The 18965-nt window shown below is 36.6% G+C and overlaps 1 protein-coding gene across 4 annotated transcripts; it reads left to right on the forward strand.

Annotated features, from left to right (window-relative positions):
* The first annotated feature begins 2481 nt into the window (after positions 1-2481).
* Positions 2482-7972, forward strand: LOC108678928 (adhesive plaque matrix protein). 4 transcript variants are annotated; one of them, XR_007157125.1, is made up of 6 exons: positions 2482-2626; positions 3025-3312; positions 4053-4207; positions 4609-4790; positions 4896-6198; positions 6916-6976. XR_007157125.1 is itself a non-coding variant. In XM_018167433.2 (6 exons), exons 1-6 carry the CDS (start codon positions 2515-2517, stop codon positions 7390-7392), a joined length of 1290 nt encoding a protein of 429 aa, XP_018022922.1. In that variant the 5' UTR covers positions 2482-2514; the 3' UTR covers positions 7393-7972. The 4 variants fall into 4 exon arrangements, 3 of the variants coding, with proteins under 3 accessions (XP_018022922.1, XP_018022914.1, XP_018022929.1); XM_018167433.2 differs by having other exon boundaries at positions 3028-3312; positions 4896-4974; positions 6916-7972; XM_018167425.2 differs by having other exon boundaries at positions 4896-4974; positions 6916-7971.
* The last annotated feature ends 10993 nt before the right edge of the window (positions 7973-18965 follow it).

Consider the following 18965-nt stretch of genomic DNA (forward strand, 5'->3'; position numbering starts at 1 on the left):
CAGTTTAAATTTGCTGTCCATTTTCAGCTTCATGTTGTCTCTGGGTATTTAGCTACGCCGCACGATATTGTGTGTATTTATAGTCATTATGAATTAGTGAAAATGAAGCTAGATATATTGCATCGTAACCTACATGCCACTGCATCATAGAGCGTTCTCAGTTGGAATTGGAATTGGTTGCGCGCTGACCTCAGAAAGCTCACGGCGCACTCAGTAGCTAAGAAAATCAATAAAACACAATACATTAATTTTTTTTCTTACAATTTCCTCTTTTCTTCAATTTACTTTTTTTTCTTTTCCTAGGACGTTACACGTTCTCCAATGCCCTCATGTGCGTGCGCGCAACCTTTGGTGGGGTTTTTCTTCAATAATGGAGCATCCACCGTATTATTATGAATAATACGAATTTGAATACATACATAATTTTTGTTCTCGATCTCTCATTTGAAATTAGCTCAACGTCCTTCGTTCTTCACTTAAAGAAAGTTCACTCTTTTCTAAATAAATCGAAATTTCTGAATAAACCGAAAGACCAGAGCATGCTTTTTATTAACAATTTTTTTTCGTTTTTCTCAATAAGCCGAACAAATATTTCTTTGTGGTGTTGGGAGATCAAAAGCAGGTTACAAAATAACATTTTACTGGAATTTACTGACTGAGAACAAGGGTTCTAGAGTATCTGGTATATGTAATCGACGAAGAAAAAATAATTTTCCATTTTCACTTTCAATAAAAATTCGTGTAATGCAATTTCGTCCCAATTACTCAAATATTGTGTAACCATGATATGCGCTTTATTTAGTCATATTTCTTTGAGATTTTGCTACTTTTTTATTTCGCAATTTATTAAAATTTGGCAACTTTATTTCATATTTCGTTAAGCTTTAGTAGCTGTCTGATTTCATAATACCTCAGGAAATCTAACTTAATATATATAAAATTATATGTTACATATTATATTATAATATTATTATATGATTACTGATCATATATTTTTGTGTTATTTGAGTAGCCGCTAATTAGCAAATAGCAATAGTATTGTAGAATAGCATAGCATCTTCGGCGATGAGGAAATAGGCCTGTTAATGCCTGTATGTAGGCGATTCTTGAACTAATCGTGACCTGTTCACAGATCCAAAAACTGGCCTTTAGACCTGATTTTTTTCAACTGACGTTGGTTTTGCATCATCACTGGACTTTTACTATTCTGTAGGGTGCTGGACATTTCAAGACTGAACATATACTTTTGCATAGCCTTGTCTAGTTTATTCTGGAAGGCTTTCATACTTTCAGTGTAAAGACCCAACAATAAATTTTCATGGGATTTTAAATCCCATCTTATCATCAATTTTCTGGGAAATTTTCATGGGAGAGTCAACAATATCATTAGGGAGGCTGTTCCACATGTCGGTGACTCGAAGTGAGAAGAAATGTTGTCTTACAACGCATTTTTTTTTAGTTTATAGCCGTGGCCCCTGGTGTTGGTTGTTGTTTTAAATTCTAGGAATCTTTCTGGGACCTTGTATAAACCGTGGGTATACTTGTATATATACTTCAGTGAGGTCACCCCACAGACGTCGATAACTGAGGCTTGGCAGCTTCTTAATCTTTAATCTTTCTTCATAGGACTTGCCTTTCAAGCCTGGAATCTTCCTTGTTGCATGTCATCGAACTCTGGACTAAAATTTTCCCCCTTTCAAGTATTGGGGACTACACGGCGTTTCCAAACTCTAGGTTCGGGTGCATGAGTGCAACAAATAACATATTCGTCGCTTCTGTATCTGGGATAGATATCAGATAAACATTTTGTTGTCTTACAACTATAAATAAATGTAATAAATTTCCCGCGCATATGGAGTGATGTTCTATAGCTCTGTTAGATCAACATAGCTACATAGCTCATGTCTGCATGCTGCATAGCTCTGTTAGATCAACATAGCTACATAGCTCATGTCTGCAGGCTGCATATCTCGATTAGATCAACATAGCTACATAGCTCATGTCTGCATGCTGCATAGCTCTGTTAGATCAACATAGCGACATAGATCATTTCTACATGCTGCATGTAGTTCGTTAGAAAAAAATCTTTAGGTGGTTAGGCTCGTATCTACGATGCTCATCGTCCGAAGTAGAGACGTGGAGAGGATGGTTAGATTTTAACATTAAAATGATATTTCTTTGGAATATGTACATTTTGTCTACAAAGGTTCCAAAAAATTACCAAAAAGGAAATTTATTCTTTAATTTCAGTTTTCTAGCTTCAAAATTATTAAATGGATTCGGGATATTGTGGTTAGGGATGACCTCAATAATGGTACGGGATTTGAAATATCTCGATTATCAAAATGCAAGAATTATATGTCCCGGACTCCCGGTCAACGCCTAGCAAACTGGTTAATATATCATAAAAATTATTGTGCATATTCGAATTGAGGGCTTTCATATTATTAAATCACTCGCAATAACCTTGTTTCATTTTCAGGTTGCATTAAGCTAATCAAATAAGCGATAATCATGTATTGGTCAATGCATGGTTCTCTACTACCAGTGATTGTGGTAGCGCTCTGCCTACCGCTCGTGCCTTCACACAAACCTAAGAAACATGGCGACTCCTACACGGACCACAGTGAGTGGCAGCGATGCGATAGTCATGTGAAGTACGCTGATAATTATAAACATAACTCATAGTTATATGATATTTTTGAAGCAATAATATGGGTTATTTGTAAACATAATAATAATTTTGCTAAATTTCAATATCGATGTTATTGAAGAAGAGATTGTGAGAAAGGTTCTTGGGCAAGACCGTGATTCTACCTCTAATAAATACAACATATCAAATTTGAACACTTGCTAACCCTGAGTGCATATCTACCAAATTTAGGCTTGATTCAACTAACCTAAATTTTCTTGAATTTATAACCCACGAATATTAATTCACGTGACCGTTCCATAAGATGAGCAAAAACATCATTATGAATTTCGTTTGAATCGTCAATGAATTCCATCGAATGTTTTATCCAGCAGGAGGCATCACGGTATACGAAGCTCCAAGTTTCTACCATGATCCTCCAAGTACGCCATACCACTCCACATATGGTCAACCTCCAGGATACGCTCCTGTCTCATACCCTCCCGTATCCTACGCGCAGCCTGCGTATGAATACGCGGCGCCGTATCCTGAGCCGTACGGAGTAACGTACTTGCCTGTACCTACTAGAGAACGAGGCAAGAAAAGCAATAAATCTTTAATAAAAAGTCTCAAACAGGAGGAGCTTCAGCTGTACAAAGGATTCAAGTCCTTGTCCAAAAGTGAGTACTGAAATGTTACATAAATTTAGTTCATGAGCCCTGGAAATATCTTTAAATTATATATCTGTATATCGCCAAATCTGTTTAATTTCGATTAATAATGTGATACGTAAGCATGTAAATTTATAAAGACTTCAAAAGATAATGCCTGATTCAGGCTTAATCAAAAATACTAATTTTATTAATCTGTTATCATTTATAATACTATAATCATAATATAATAAAATTCTTAAAAAACAGTGAAATATAACCACTTCGCCACATATGCATTGAATGAATGCAGGAATAAATAGCTGCATTAAATTAGAAAGGAACTTTTGACAATCCGTGCGATAAATTAACAAAGATGGCTATCAGTTTTCATAAAACACTCTTCTATGTGACGCATGTGGAAATTTTTCGGAATTGGAAGCAAATATTCATTGCCATTTTTGATGTGTAGTGAGCAGCATTTTATCAATTGAATAAAAACCTCGCGTGCAGAAATTTAAAATTACTTGTTTAATTATCTTATACCTGCAGTCAGATAAAAATTTGCTGATGCCAAACGAATTTTTAAGAATTTACGAAATCACAACAATCAGGCCAAGGAATCCTTCATCCAATAATAGTTGGATTAAGGTGATGAAAATTGGAGTTTTTCATCATTAAGTTGAAAAACTCCAATAGAGTTTTTCATCTTAATGTCAATCAGACCAGTTGGCACTTGGATAATCATTTCTAATGCTGTAACCCAACAGGCATCTGGAAGGGCTACAAGGGCGACGAGGATGAATTACTCACCGTCCACCGTCCCGTGTACAACCCGCCTCCGCCACCGCGGCTGGTCGAAGTCAGGGTCCCCAAGTGTAAAGATACCGTCGAGATCCCCACCTACATAACTGAGACTCTCATTGCAAGTACCAATTTGCCAATTCGATCCTATGAAAGGTCAAAAATAAATTTAAATTTTTCAGAAACGGATATATAGTCTAGAAAAAAGTTCGTTTTGATTCCGATTAACTATCATTATAAACCAACGAGCTGCTGCTATACAGCGTTCATACACCATCGTTGAAAAAAATCAAACGAAATATATAACCAGGCGTGAATTTGTAATCAATATCATTTCGTAAACATGTTGTCGATTTCCACGCTTATATTACAAACGATTATATTGACAGAATAAATATTTTTTTAGGTTTCAAAGAGCACAGTTTGATCTCCTAATTTATGCTATAGATGATGCGGAAACTTGACCGTTTCCGCTCATAAACATTGAATTCTTTGATGATTTATACATCAAACAATTTCCAGAAAACGCGCAACATTTACGTCACGAAGACTCGCACCAAGACAACGGAACGCCACATTAAAGAATACGTGGTAAATACGCAGTACCAGACGCAGACGGCAACAAAAGTGGTCTCTCATTACGCACCTGCTTCGACCATCACCATCTACAGCCCGCCAGAGACCGTCTACAACACCATCTACAGCCCACAGTACATCACGCAACATCACGAGAAGTCGCAATATGTCCAGCCAGAGACGGTCTACCACACGCAGTACATCACGCAACATCACGAGAAGTCGCACTATGTCCCGCCAGAGACCGTCTACCACACGCAGTACATCACGCAGCTGCACGAGAAGACGCAATTTCTCCCTCACTACGTGACGGTAACAATCGCACCAAACCCCACGCACACACCTCATCTTGAATACTCGGAGCACGCAACACCTCACCAGGCCTCTGAACATTACGAGCCTTCTTCTTACAGTGACGAGAAAAACTTCTCCTATAAGCGGAAATCTGACGATAGCTCGAGTTTTACAACTCAAACCGAAGCACAAGATCAAAATCAGCTAGGGGACTATAACCAGATCCAAGACTACTTTCAAACTCTGGGACAAGCTCTAAATCAAGCTGTAGATAATGATGAATCAATTTCACCGCATTTGGGTTTAACTTGATTATCAAAAGACCTACTAGCAGCATCCAGCTTGACGACGAAATAGAAAGGCATCCATCTTGACGACGAAACGGACTCGCATATGTTATAACGACAATAGCTCAAGTAAATTTTGATTGAAGACAACTAAAACGAAGCATCTGCAAATTCAATATTTTGGCAACTCCGAGCTAAAGTTTACTAACTCGTAAGCATTTATTATTGACTCTGGCATATCTGACTAGTTTAATTTTGGCCAAACCACAGTGAGAAAACATAAATTAATCATCAAGTCAGAGAGTAAAACAGTCATTGATTGGGAAACGCGGGTTCAGAAAATGAAGAATTATAAACATGAGGCTGTTAATTAATGAGAACCGTTTCACTGGCAAATCAGCAGGCAGTGCCGAGAAGGCAGGGAATTGAAATCTATCGTTCGTGGCTGAGATATTATTTCATATTTGCCCAAACTTTTAATGTGTTTTTATGTACCTAGCAAAGGCATTGATGGACACTAGTAATGTTAATAATCGAAAAATATTCATTAAAAATAAAACTATGAAAATTTAATTAAATTAAAATGCATTTTTAAAGTATGTAACAATTACTCAGTAATGAGTAATAAACTATATTAAGAAAAAATAGATACGATGATCGTGAGCTATTTATAGTTATACAAATATAATACTCAAGCAATTGTGATTTGTATATAATATTTCTTCGTGCGTAAATGATTCTATCAGTTAACCCTGAGTCAAGCCAAAAACAAATTATGACGCGGTGGTGAAGAAAATTAAATTAAATAAGAAGATACATGACTTATTTGGACAAAGCACGCACGTTGAACAAGGCAACCTACCGACCTGCTGGACAAAGGACAAAACTACGGACTGCTCTGGACTGAATTCTGTTGCAACAAATGAATTTTTGAATTCATTTGTTTTCTAACACCGTAAGGTCCTTCCTCTAAACCATTCTAATAGAGTAATAGTAAGATAAGAATCTCTGTCAAATTTTCGATTATTTGTTTGAGATAAGTCTATTATAAGATGATAAATTCATGTCAACTTGTAATGGATAGCGTCATCCGGTTGGTGTTGATACAAAAATCATCAATGTCATGAACAATCTTTCTAAAAAAACCGATAATAATTTTCGAATCTCAATATGAAAATTTTGGCATATGCAAAATAATGAACACCATATCAAGAAATTTGTGACTAAAATTATTGTTTTAGTTAATGGAGTTGGCTAGTTTGTTAGTCAACGTGTATTCTTTTAAGAAAAGATATCTAAAAATAATATGCTTTTTCGAGAACGGATCGTTTTTCCTGCACCGCTATCATATCTATTCATAAAAAATTAGCATGAAATCTTGCTTTTAAGCAAAAACGATCAAGATCGTCTAAATCCACATAATTTTGTACAAATTTTGCTTAACAAACTAATTAAAAAGGTTTGAATTGAGTTATCACAAACGGAAGTCAGACGGTTACTCAAGTTCTTAATTGCTAACGAGGTCACTGAAAGAAGTTGCTTGCATTTCTAATACATTAAATAAAGTGGATAAGGTATGTAGGTTCATGGTATGCATGATCCGGTCACCTGACGCATTTTCGATCATTCTGAATAAAAAAAACATATTATTAACTTAACGAATATTTTTCAGACAGCGCACAGCATTTACATCACAAAAACAAGCACAACGACAACGGAAAGCTTCGTGAAAGAATACGTAGTAAACACGCGGTACAAGACACGGACGACAACAAAAGTGGTCACCCGTTACGCTCCTGCGTCGACCATCACCATCTACAGCCCGCCAGAGACCGTCTACAACACCATCTACAGCCCGCCAGAGACGGTCTACCACACGCAGTACATCACGCAGCAGCACGAGAAGTCGCAATATGTCCAGCCAGAGACGGTCTACCACACGCAGTACATCACGCAGCTGCACGAGAAGACGCAATTTCTCCCTCACTACGTGACGGTAACAATCGCACCAAACCCCACGCACACGCCTCATCTTGAATACTCGGAGCACGCAACACCTCACCAGGCCTCTGAACATCACGAGCCTTCTTCTTACAGTGACGAGAAAAACTTCTCCTATATGCAGAAAGGTGACGGTGGCTATAAGTAAAACCGAGGCACAAGACCGAGCTAAGTTACAGTACAGTACGTAACCAGTTGCAAGCCGATCGATCAAGGACTGTAACAAGTTTGTAACCGAACTCGAGTGTGAGTTGAAGATCAAGGTAGAAACGCTGTCGAGATCAAGCTCCAGCCTAATAACAAGCTCAAGATCTAGTAGTGGGGAATTTCGAGAAGAATTCCTGGCACTCGTGAAGGCTTCGTGCGCGAAAGAAATAGCAACCCGAGTGAAAATTATTTGTAGAATGAAGTATCAATTGTATTTTTGAAAAAAAATCTGACCAGTGCATTATAATGACACAATGTTTATTCAAGCAAGTTTTGAGACTATGCCATGAACGCAATCTGACTGACTCTAAAGTTCAAGACTATGTCGCATTTCTTAATGTTTAGTTTCTTAATGTTTAGCTGCGATTGCTTAGATTGTGATTGATTGATTAGTGATAGCTGTAATTGATCTGGAAAAATTGCATCACTCCATATGTTAAGCTCAGTCAACAAGTAACAGTCAGGTGGGACCATTAGTTCTTCATACATTTATTTTTCATCGCCATTTTTCAGCATGCATTTATTTTTCAACACCATTTATCAGCATTCATTTGCTTCTCAGCACCATTAGTTTAGTATTCAATTTGTTTTCAACACCATAAGTTCAGCATTCACTTGTTTCTTACCATCATTAGTTCATCATTCATTCATTTCCCCACACCATTAGATGTACAGAAAATATGCGAAACTAATCGACAATTATTTACAGACAATACAATAAGGTTTTTTTTTTGTTTGTTTTCTTACCTTGTTAAGTTTGAATTTTCCAAATTCATTTAAATCTTGGTTAATTAGTTATGATTGTTTCAAATTGTAGCAAAGTCAAAGTGGACTATGGTTAAGCAATTTGAAAACTTCAGTTATTCATTTTCATTGTCAATATTGCCATTTTAAGTATAGTACGGGAGAAACTGGGTAAAATCACTAATATTATTTTATGCTTTCATCGACCCAGATAACTATGAGCGTGAACACAATCCATTTTCAGGACCTTCTCTAAGTTATCGGTAAAATCCTGCTTATTTCCACATATTATTTTTTGCACAGCTCCTATAAGCAAATCAGCTATGCAAATTCTCTATATAGTTGCATTTTCAAGAAGTACAGGCGTTTGTCTTAGACTGAGCTCATTTATTTAATTTTATATTGGACCAAAGAGCAATCAAAGAAAGGTGGTTAAAGTGCATCCACTTGACGTCGAGAATCCACTTAACGTTGGTGAATGCACCACAGTGTTTTAAATTAAAGCGATGCAATACGAGCCTCCGTATCGTAGGTCACAGCTATCCGTGCGCATTGCATTGACATAATCATCGATATTTTGACACGGCGCTCACAGCACTAAGCAAAAAAATGCCTCGACCGCGCTCTCGCCTGCGTCTCAATCAATTCAAATCCTCGGCAAACTCAGTGCACTTGATCCTTTTTTCTGGTGATGGGATGACCCGCTCTTGTGCACGCGACTTTGGGCCTTTCCCTCCACGGGATGACAAAGAATAGGACCGAGGTCCTACCAAGAACGCAGTCCCGGTGATGAAATCTCATGCAAAATTTGTGAGCTCTCATTAGGAATCCGCATTCTACTTGGAACATTAGTGCTTCTGGCACTAATATAACTTTTTAGCATTTAACACTTAAAATGTTAATATAAATTTCTTATCACGAAAGAGCTTTTTACTGAGAATAACTCACGTGAACGCGGAGCAAGGCGCCGCCGTCCGTGGACTTATCCTGTACATTGGCACGGCCATCACAATTTGTTAACTGTCACAATCCCTCGCTGGCCTGCCGCCCCGCCATTTTCAAATGGATGATGCCATTCAAAAATTCAAATTGCACGCTCCCGCAACAACGACCCCTACTGATTTGACAAATTGAGGACCCATGATCGCGAATGAGGCTTATTTTTTAGTTCAAACTTAGAATGGGATTGTGTGCACTGCGGCACAAATTCTGCAATAGATCATAATTCCGGGGATTGAAATGCAGATCTGTGTGTTTGAGACGTCGTTTTTGGCATCTATACCAGTGGTTATCAACAATGTAGGACTGAAAGAAGTTGACATCTGCTCCAAAAATTCATTTTCCGTAGGAAGATTTACAAAACACGCAGGATGATTTAAAAAATTAAATTTCAACTCGTTGGGAAAATTGCTATCTTGGTCAGGTTTGTATTCGTTTTCTCAAAGTCTAATGATGGATAATTTTATTCCATATGGTAATTATTACTAATTAATCATACAGCACATGAGTATTCAATAAAGGAATTGAATTATTATTATTATTACATCACTAGTATTACAGCGTAAAATGTTAAAACGTATTACAATAACATCATTGTTTTTTGGTCTGATTCGTAGACAATGTTCGAAAGAAAATATTTGTAGGATTTGAGCTGCAATGAAGATGCAATAATAAAATTGTTTTCCAGTCGACTCGGAATAGCTGTCTGATGAAACCTCCCTTCTCTATCTTAATTTAAAGGTTTCCGTCTCAAATTGCCTCGCCTCAGTGTTTATCAAAAGAGCAAGAAAGGCTGCGAAAGCAAAGGTTTTTAGGCCTACTATATTTGATCTTCGTTGAATCCTGCCGAGGCTCATAGGCTTAGGATGTTGCCCTGGTGAACGCACTCAATTGAAAACTCCTACTTATGAACATCGCAGCGTCGCATTTTGTATCTACGCTACATGACGCAATTTTGAATTGCGCCGAACGAACAAAAGATAGATATAAAAAAATAGGTGCACGATTACTGGAAATTACGGAGATATGATCTTGATTTTTCACTGAATGAATTTCCGGTCTTAAATACAGTGCTATGATTCAGAATCCAATCAATAATTCAATACGACGTATAATATTTTTTGCGCTTGAAATTATTCAAGTTTTGCTACATTTTTGTTTGCTCCTAGTTTATTTCCAATGACTAAGAGAAACTGCTATAGTAATTCTAACTAACATGGACATTATATACAAAAGGCTGTAGTCCAATTACAAGTGATCCCTTCACTCCGTATGCGCAGAATGTTGTTGTTGAAGTATGATTGGACGATCGCAATCAGTTTATGAGAAGGGATGTTTAGATCTGGAGTTAATAATAAGGCTGGCAGTCTTGAGGAACTCGGTGACGTAGGTAACTAGGCAATAAACTGCTTGCTCCGACTTCAAAGGATATTGTTGTCCGCTTAGGACGGATACGCGCAGCGACGGCAGCGAAATTTAGAGCGAAAGAGGTACGCGAAAACCAATCAAAACGGTTTGCATACATTACTTAACTGAGGAGGTGATGAAATCGAAGTACTACTTACTAAACTACTTACTTGCTACTTCTTTAAATATAGTTACTTGCTACTACTAAACTAATCACTCGTACTACATAATAAACTTGTTCTATTCATCCAGCATAAATAGTATAGTAATGAAGATTCCATAATTAACCCGTTTGGTGAATTTGGGCTCAAAAAAGCATTTAAATATTCAAAGTTGAAACTCGTTAAAACGTGAATAAAATAATTTACCGCGTATGAACTTAAAAAATCCGAATGAAAAACCGTTCTATAAGGACAGAAATAATTTTTAAAAACTCTATAAAGGAGATGTTTAACGGCAACCTTAAATAAAGAATAGTCAAGATTACTTCCAATGCATTTAAATAATACACGAACTTCTGAAAATAAAAAATAACTTTTTGATAAAAATAAATGTAGGAAATTAATACTATAACGCATGTTCCCTGCCAGAGAAGCGGGTTTTGAGTGAACAAGCGTCAGTCTCTAACTCGTTGGGCAAAAGAACATGACAGTTAAGATATATAAGAAAATTACACTCATAATACCATACATTTCTCCACATTACTTGCAAGACTCTCTTTGTGCATTAGGAAAAGAACTGATTTATATCGCATTGGTATCTCTTACTGATATTTTGCTTCATAATCGCAATTTCGAATTCAAGTGAAGCATTTAACAGAGATTGATCAGTGCTTGTTCAAATAAAAACTTGACAAATTGATTATGATTCATACTACAAGGACTGTTAGCCGCTATATATATAGTGATACCGATGTAATAATATAAATAAATTATTGTTAACTTTAATAATAAAAATAATGGCCCATGCAATCCTCTCTCATGTATAGGCGAGAAGTACAGCCTACTCGTGAAGTTGGGGTGTAACGAAACCCAGTCGATTGCAGGGCGGATGTCGAGTTTACGGATCAGTTGAAATGCCGGAGCCGAAGATCAGTGAGACTTATTATGCAGAGATGAGGCGTTAGAGGCACCCTTTATTTGCGCCTACATAAGGAGGGGTCACAGCTTCCTCCATAGGCCTATACGCGACGCTCCTCTAATTTAGTGCTTTGATGTTGCTAACGATGCCGTGTGCAGGATATGCCGTGTGCAGGATGTGTGTGTGTGTAGGATATACCCTGTGCAGGATGTGTGTGTGTGTAGGATATACCCTGTGCAGGATGTGTGTGTGTAGGATATGCCTTGTGCAGGATGTGTGTGTGTGTGTAGGATATACCCTGTGCAGGATGTGTGTGTGTGTAGGATATACCCTGTGCAGGATGTGTGTGTGTAGGATATGCCCTGTGCAGGATGTGTGTGTGTGTGTAGGATATACCCTGTGCAGGATGTGTGTGTGTGCAGGATTTCCCTTGTGCAAGATATGCGTGTAGTATTCCTGCTGTTTAGGAGCCCGGGAAAGAGCAAATTAAGCTAGATGCCATGACTTTACTCGCTTAATTTTGAAGTTGAAATTTAATTAATCATCTTTTGTTTTGAAACATGCAACAAAATACGCAATTTTATGTTGGGAAAGGATCGTCAGGAAAATTACTCCGATTTCGAAAATAACTTAAATTCACCAAATTCAATTAAATTTGAATATTCAGATAAATTTTAGAAATAATAAGCAGTTAGCAATTCTAACGAGGCGACAGGTGCTAATGATTGACGTAAAATATAGACGCAACGCTCGATCATAAATGATAGAATAATTCATCAACTTCCTATATTTCACAATTGTTAAACTATCTTATAAAAATTCATATATTAACTTTCATCATAAACACAATCAAATTAATTGGTGATTCAAAATAAAAAATGTATGCTCATAGTGTTTTCACATGAAGATTTAAGAGTTAAAAATTTTTAACACGGGAGGAACGAACTATAATTTCTTATACGGTAAATAAATGTCTAGAAATGAAGTGTCGCTGCTCGTATTTGCGGGACTAATGCTTATAGCCTGCTCCCTAACACGGCTTCAAATTTCCAGTAGGCCTGGCACGCTTGATGATTTCTATCAACACATGAAGCCAAGACGCGCCTAGAGCTCTAATGTTGCAGGCCTATGTAGACCTAGGGCGGAATGTCTTTGATAATTGATCAAGAGGATCCGCTGCCGCTGCTAAGGGATCTTCACACGAACGCTGGTCTCTGCGCGATCTTGATCAGCATGAAGCAAGGGTAAGGGAACCTGGAGTGTCAAGCTCATTCTCATATTAAATACGTTTATTGACGGCTGTGTAAACGTATATACATAGTAATTCAGGCAAAGGGATATTCAGAGCCGGTGATTAGAGCTGATGTTGAAAGTTTATTATTTGGTGTGAATAAGTGAAAATTTGTCAATAACATTTCGCAGTAATCACAGCAAAGAACAAATGAAGACAATTCTTCGTTCCTTAAATCTCCTAGTTATCCAAATAACTTAAATTCAAAAATTATTTTAGCCATATTTCATGAAGATGAATTCAGAACCCACTTAAATTGGTGCAATTAAATTCCCAACATTTTGATTATTTGACGAATGTATTGACCAAAATTCTAGATTATTAGATAATAATATGCATGCTACGACTCGAATGATAAACAGTCCTAATTCCTGAAAAACTATAATCTAGATCGAAGCAGGAGCACCCGAATATTGCAAATATGATTCAAATAAATCAATGCAGTGGAGTTCATCCAATTATGCGGGCTGGTGGGATTTGTTGCTTGTTAGTGATGTGTTTGTGGTTCACACGTGTCGCCCACCATTACAATCTCATCATCCATCTCTTGCCACGACAAGCGGCTATCGCTGCAACAAAGACCGCGGACTCTGTAACTGATGGCGAACCCTGACGAGAGCTGCCAGCCAAAAATGCCACAGGCCATGCAGAACCTCAGTTGTGTTCAAGAGACACGGGCTGAATTGTTGCAAGGTTTCGAGGACATGATTTTGTCGTTAAGTGTACGAGGGTTGCAACAGGGTCGATCTTGCACGCGGTTGTCCGTGAATGTGCACTGCGATGGGAACTTTAAGAGCGTATGTTGGTATTGCAAGGGTGAGTGAATTTTTTTGCCGATGATTTTAAGCTTTCTTATGTGCAAGGTGGTTTTCAATGTCGATAAACTACTCTTACAGTTTATTTTTCAAACGATACATGCGCGCCTTCAATGGTCACTGGTGCCAGCTCCCAAAGGGTGAGAAAGATAAATATTAAAAATATATTTGGGGATCGTAGTGCGCAAAATTATTGAGGTAATTTTGCGAGTTGATAAAAACTCTGGATAGAAGTTTTCCTTAAGGTTCGATAAATAATTTATTGGCTAATATTTTGTCACTTCAAATTTTTGCATCTTGAAATTAAAGGCACTGAAGGCAATCTTTTAATAAAAAAGAAGAAAAATATGAATGTACATGCATCACTAAAATTACATTGCAATCAAGAAACAATTCATCAATTATTTTAGCAGTTAATCACAAACTGTAAACGGACTCATTACTCGGGGTCGTTTAAATGCTGAAAAATGTACGACACATTCATCGTATAACATGCAGAAATAAAACAAACTGTTTCAGATTTCATCCTTTACACTGCACCGCAAGCAGCGGAGTGTGGCTATAGTATAATTAGAGAGCATCGTCCTGTAATCTGGGAAGCCCTGCTGTTTGGTGTGCTCTACACTATACGGCAACGGGACATGTCAAAGGGTGATATCATCAAAGAGGCATGAACATACGCAGGATCGTTAATAAAATGAAAATTTTTTGATCAATATTTATGTTATACACTGAATTCTTACCTGCGTAGATATATCATTAATAAATAAAATATTCTGCGTAAAATATTCATTTCAATCCTCGGAATTATGATCTATTGCAGAATTTGTGCCGCTGTGCACACAATCAATAATAACTAAAGCCTCAACTAAAGCACTAAAAAATAAGCCTCATTCGCGATGATGGACTGTTCAAAATTTCATCAAGTGAATTATTAAGTTCTTTGGATGATTACTGTAACTTTTGTGTACTGTAGCTTGCGGTGCAAAAAAAATTACGTTCCGTTTTAGTTTGTAAATTCAAACATAATCAGCAGATCAATAGACATTGCAGAGAATAAATTACCAAACCTTTAATTCAAATATCAATGATTTGTCTGTAAAAAAATTCCATGAGAGGCAGCCACTCCCTCCCTCTGAACCCGCGTCGGGCATCCCTCTAGCGGGAATCCCTTGCAGAGTTAACCTAGCGGGAATTCCTCTGTTCCTGCCGCCCAACACACACACACAAAACACTCGAGGTCCCACATTAGGGACGACAATTGAGTCCTTACGGACCATTTGCTTGCAAGCTTTTTATTCGCGTACAAACACCGACAGAATTTTTTGAGTGCTAGCAAGATGGATTGTCTCACGCTGCACTGAAGGCTTGGCTTTCTGAAGCTCAACATGATACAAATACGAGCATTTTGAGCCTTGTTGTCACTGTTGTGCTCAAGTAAATCATACTGGTGAAGAAGGGGCTTTAGAAATGATATTGTTTATGTTAAAAAATTTCATTTTGGTCTATTGGATATGCCAAAAAAGTTATTCGAATTAAGAAGTAATGAGAAATGCTAAGAGGAAAAAAATTGAGAAATTTAGCTTATAAAATTTATCGCGATGCAGATTAAGGCAAGTCGTGTAATAAAAGAAAATATATAAGATCAACATTTCAGAATATTTTTCTCAGGCTTTAGTGACATAAAGTTGCGCATGATGAAACCACAAGGATAAACGAATGAATTTTTAATTGACGCTCCATTGATGAAAATTTTAAAATTTTTATATCCTTTCCTCTTAGATAATAATTCCTTTAAAGGATCAACTTAAGAAAATTATACGTAAATATAGAAGCAGGCACCACCCTTCCTGCTTTTTAGGGGCTCTCTGACAAGACATCATTAAATGCGTTATCAAATAATTCCTTCTTTCCATGAATTAAGTAGGAATTATAAAATATTCGTTGATAAGATGGAACGGAAACTTGATTTCTCGCCTTCGTCAAATGCATGCTAGTGCTGCTCACCGAAAACAAAAACTATAATAGAGTAATAGAATTAATCGATGTTTCATAACTGTTCAATGTGGTGTAATCAATGTTTAGTAGTTTTCAATATTTTTCAATTGCAAACATTATTTCTCCGTCCATCTATTATATTTCGGGTGTCATAGTGCTTTTAGTTCAGAGTACCAAGATTGAAGCAGTGAGCTATGGGTTCGATTCCAGCTATCTGTGACAGTTCTGGTTAAATCGGTGGCCGGGCGGTTCAGCAACGCAAAATTGAAGCAGTGGAGTCATGTTCAAGTCCCTCAACAAGCTGAGAATATTCTGCGAAGCTCGGAATCGCCGATATTTCTAACATCCTAATCAGCGCTGATACCTATATATGTATGAATATACTATAGGTTTCATTGAAGACCAGAGAGTATTTCTTATTGACAATTTTCTTATTATTTTTCTCGATTCGGCGAATTAAGCTCTTGATAGGAAGTGAAAATCCAAATATCAGGTTTCCAAGGGACATTTTATTATAATTTTACGACGTTTCGAACATGTTAGGCGGCGGCTCAAAGTCGTGCTGGTCAAACCAATGTAATTTACGTTCTGGAGAAGTCTACAACCTTCTTTGTGGCAGGAATATTTGTAAATAACATTAGTTTGTTGTAATGTCTTCAATGAAACCTGCATTAAAGAACAGCTTCTGCCAAACTACACAAACGTATATACCTACTATAATATACTATATTACTACAAGCTGGCAAAATTTTATTGAAGTTTTATTGAAAACCAGAGAGTGAGTTTTTTTATAATTTTCTTGTTGGTTTTCTCAATAAGTCGAACTATATTTTTCATAGGGGCTGGTAGATTAAAAATCAGGTTTCCGAATAACATTTTCAACATTTTAGCGATGTTTTGCATGTATAAACATTCATTATCAAGTAAAAGGACGCATTGAGTAATGAAATTTAGATCGATATATGTACATAAATTTGTAAATAGGATACCACTAAAATATTAATTTCTATGGGAATAAGTATAAAACCACGTAAATGGAATAGTGCTCGAAAATTGGAGTCTTAAAATTCTCAAGAAAAAAGCCTCAAGCTTCTGACAAATTCCAGCATTTTGAAGGTTGGTAGCTGGAGTCCTATTCTTAATGATGAAAACTGCAGCTATCGCTATATATATAGTCGCTTGGCCACGGTGCGCCGCATTTTTGAGTAGTCTACTATTTACAAAATTTTGTCGATCACATTTCGGTCTAAATTTCATTACTCAGTATGGCCATAACTTGAAAAAGAATGTCGATATATTCTAAACGTCGTTAAAACACAAAAAATTTCATTCGAAAACCTGATTTTCAATCTACCAACAATTAAAAAAATCTAGTTCAATTTATTAAGGAAACCAATAATGAAAATGATTAATAAAAAATCACTCTGTGGTCTTCAATCAAAATTTCCTAATATACTATACAAATTAAGAAGGTATATCGTGCACTGTGCCCATGTCCGGAGTTACGACTCGTGTACAAATCAAGCCATGTAAGTTTATATGAAGTTAATATAAGACCGATATAATTAGCTTAAGTTAAGTTGTCTAAATAGATAAGAAAATTATCACAAAATTATTCTCTCATCAAATTTTCATTTCATTATCAAAAATCTAAAAGAAAATATATAAATGATCGCACAGTAAATATCATGAGATTGCAATGATTTGTATCAATGCTGCTTATTAGGAAATATGGGGAAAATTTTGAGGCGATTTGTTCAAAGTGCACAACGCGAACTGAAACCAGTACATCAGCGATTGCTTATGATTTCTGCTGTACTTATTTTTTAGAGAAAACCTATGGCTTGTCGAAATTTATTTGATGTCTAATTAAAATAATGTCATTATAATTGTTTCTCTAAAATAGTTTGGAAAACAATCAGTACTTACATTATAGCCCTTTGTAAGAACAGGTTTCCAGAAAAACACTCATGGTGAGAGTAGCTTTTTTATGAATTACTCATATAATTTGATAAAATTTGTAATCTGACCTCTATGTGTAAAAACCCAAACAAAAACAAATCTCAATTTTTAAATTTCTTCCAAAATCTCATTTAGCATCAGCACGCAGCATAGCAAAGATGCTGAGTATGTGTTTAAGAAAATACCGCCACCCAATTACTACGGCAACTCCAATACATGAAGCTGCGCTACGAATACCACCACCCAATTACTACGGCAACTCTAATACATGAAGCTGCGCTAAGGCTAATATTACATCAGAGTAGCTAATGTTACATCAGAGTAGCTAATATTACATCAGAGTAGCTAATATCACCTCAAAAAGGCTAATATTTTATCGCCTCGGCTTAATTTTCGTCACGTTGGTTGATATAAAATCACCCTTACTTATGTTTCTTCAGACAAGCTAAAATTATATCTCCTTAGCTAATTTTAAACTCAGGATGAATAATACAGTTATATAATCGTAACATGGAAATAAATATAAGTTTAACTGCATTGAAAGCTTAAAATATTAAATGAATAATTACGTTTTCACTCATATGCTCTCGATTAGAGTTGGTCAAGGGGCGGTAATCCCTCAATTGTATGGCGTTAATCCCTGAATTGTATGACGTTAATCCCTGAATTGTATGTATTCTTCGCACTAAAGCAAGAACTCGACAATGATGTGTACTCTATACGCAAACAGCGCACTCTCATAGTACGAATAAAAAATTAATTTAAAAAGAAGATGCAAAAATACATTATGTTAAAAATCATTACAATAAAAGACTCAATACATGATATTCAAGAACAGAGATAATGCGTGCAGAATTTCTTTGCAATATCTCCGCTAGTCGGGTGGGAAAAACAAAAAAAAAATCCTTCTTTTCTTCATTAAAACGCAGTCCCGCAATCTCATATCCCCTCTTATGCGTCATCGTCGTCCATTATTGTGCCCTCACTTTTCAATTCCGTTCTCTAATTACGAATTTATCACGTCCGTCCCCTACTCCTTTCATCAATTATTGGTTTTATGGCATTTTCCCTGTCATCATCCCTCTCTTTGCCAGCTTTATCCCTGCGTGTGCATTTTGAACCCCTTTTTAGATTTTCCTCTTCAAGCAGCAATGGAAAATAGACAATAACTGTTTAAAATATGCACCGAAGTCTGTGCCACGACATCCCTACAAACAA

The sequence above is a fragment of the Hyalella azteca genome, unplaced genomic scaffold (genome assembly GCF_000764305.2).
Source record: "Hyalella azteca isolate HAZT.00-mixed unplaced genomic scaffold, Hazt_2.0.2 contig14522, whole genome shotgun sequence".
NCBI classification, from domain to species: domain Eukaryota; kingdom Metazoa; phylum Arthropoda; class Malacostraca; order Amphipoda; family Hyalellidae; genus Hyalella; species Hyalella azteca.

What these genes read in the sequence shown, in the direction of transcription:
- LOC108678928 (XM_018167425.2), top strand. Translation starts at nt 2,515, where the DNA reads ATGTATTGGTCAATGCATGGTTCTCTACTACCAGTGATTGTGGTAGCG. An exon ending in ATTCAAGTCCTTGTCCAAAA is followed by an intron (nt 3,313 to 4,052) that starts GTGAGTACTGAA and finishes GTAACCCAACAG; the next exon opens with GCATCTGGAAGGGCTACAAG. An exon ending in ACATAACTGAGACTCTCATT is followed by an intron (nt 4,208 to 4,608) that starts GCAAGTACCAAT and finishes AACAATTTCCAG; the next exon opens with AAAACGCGCAACATTTACGT.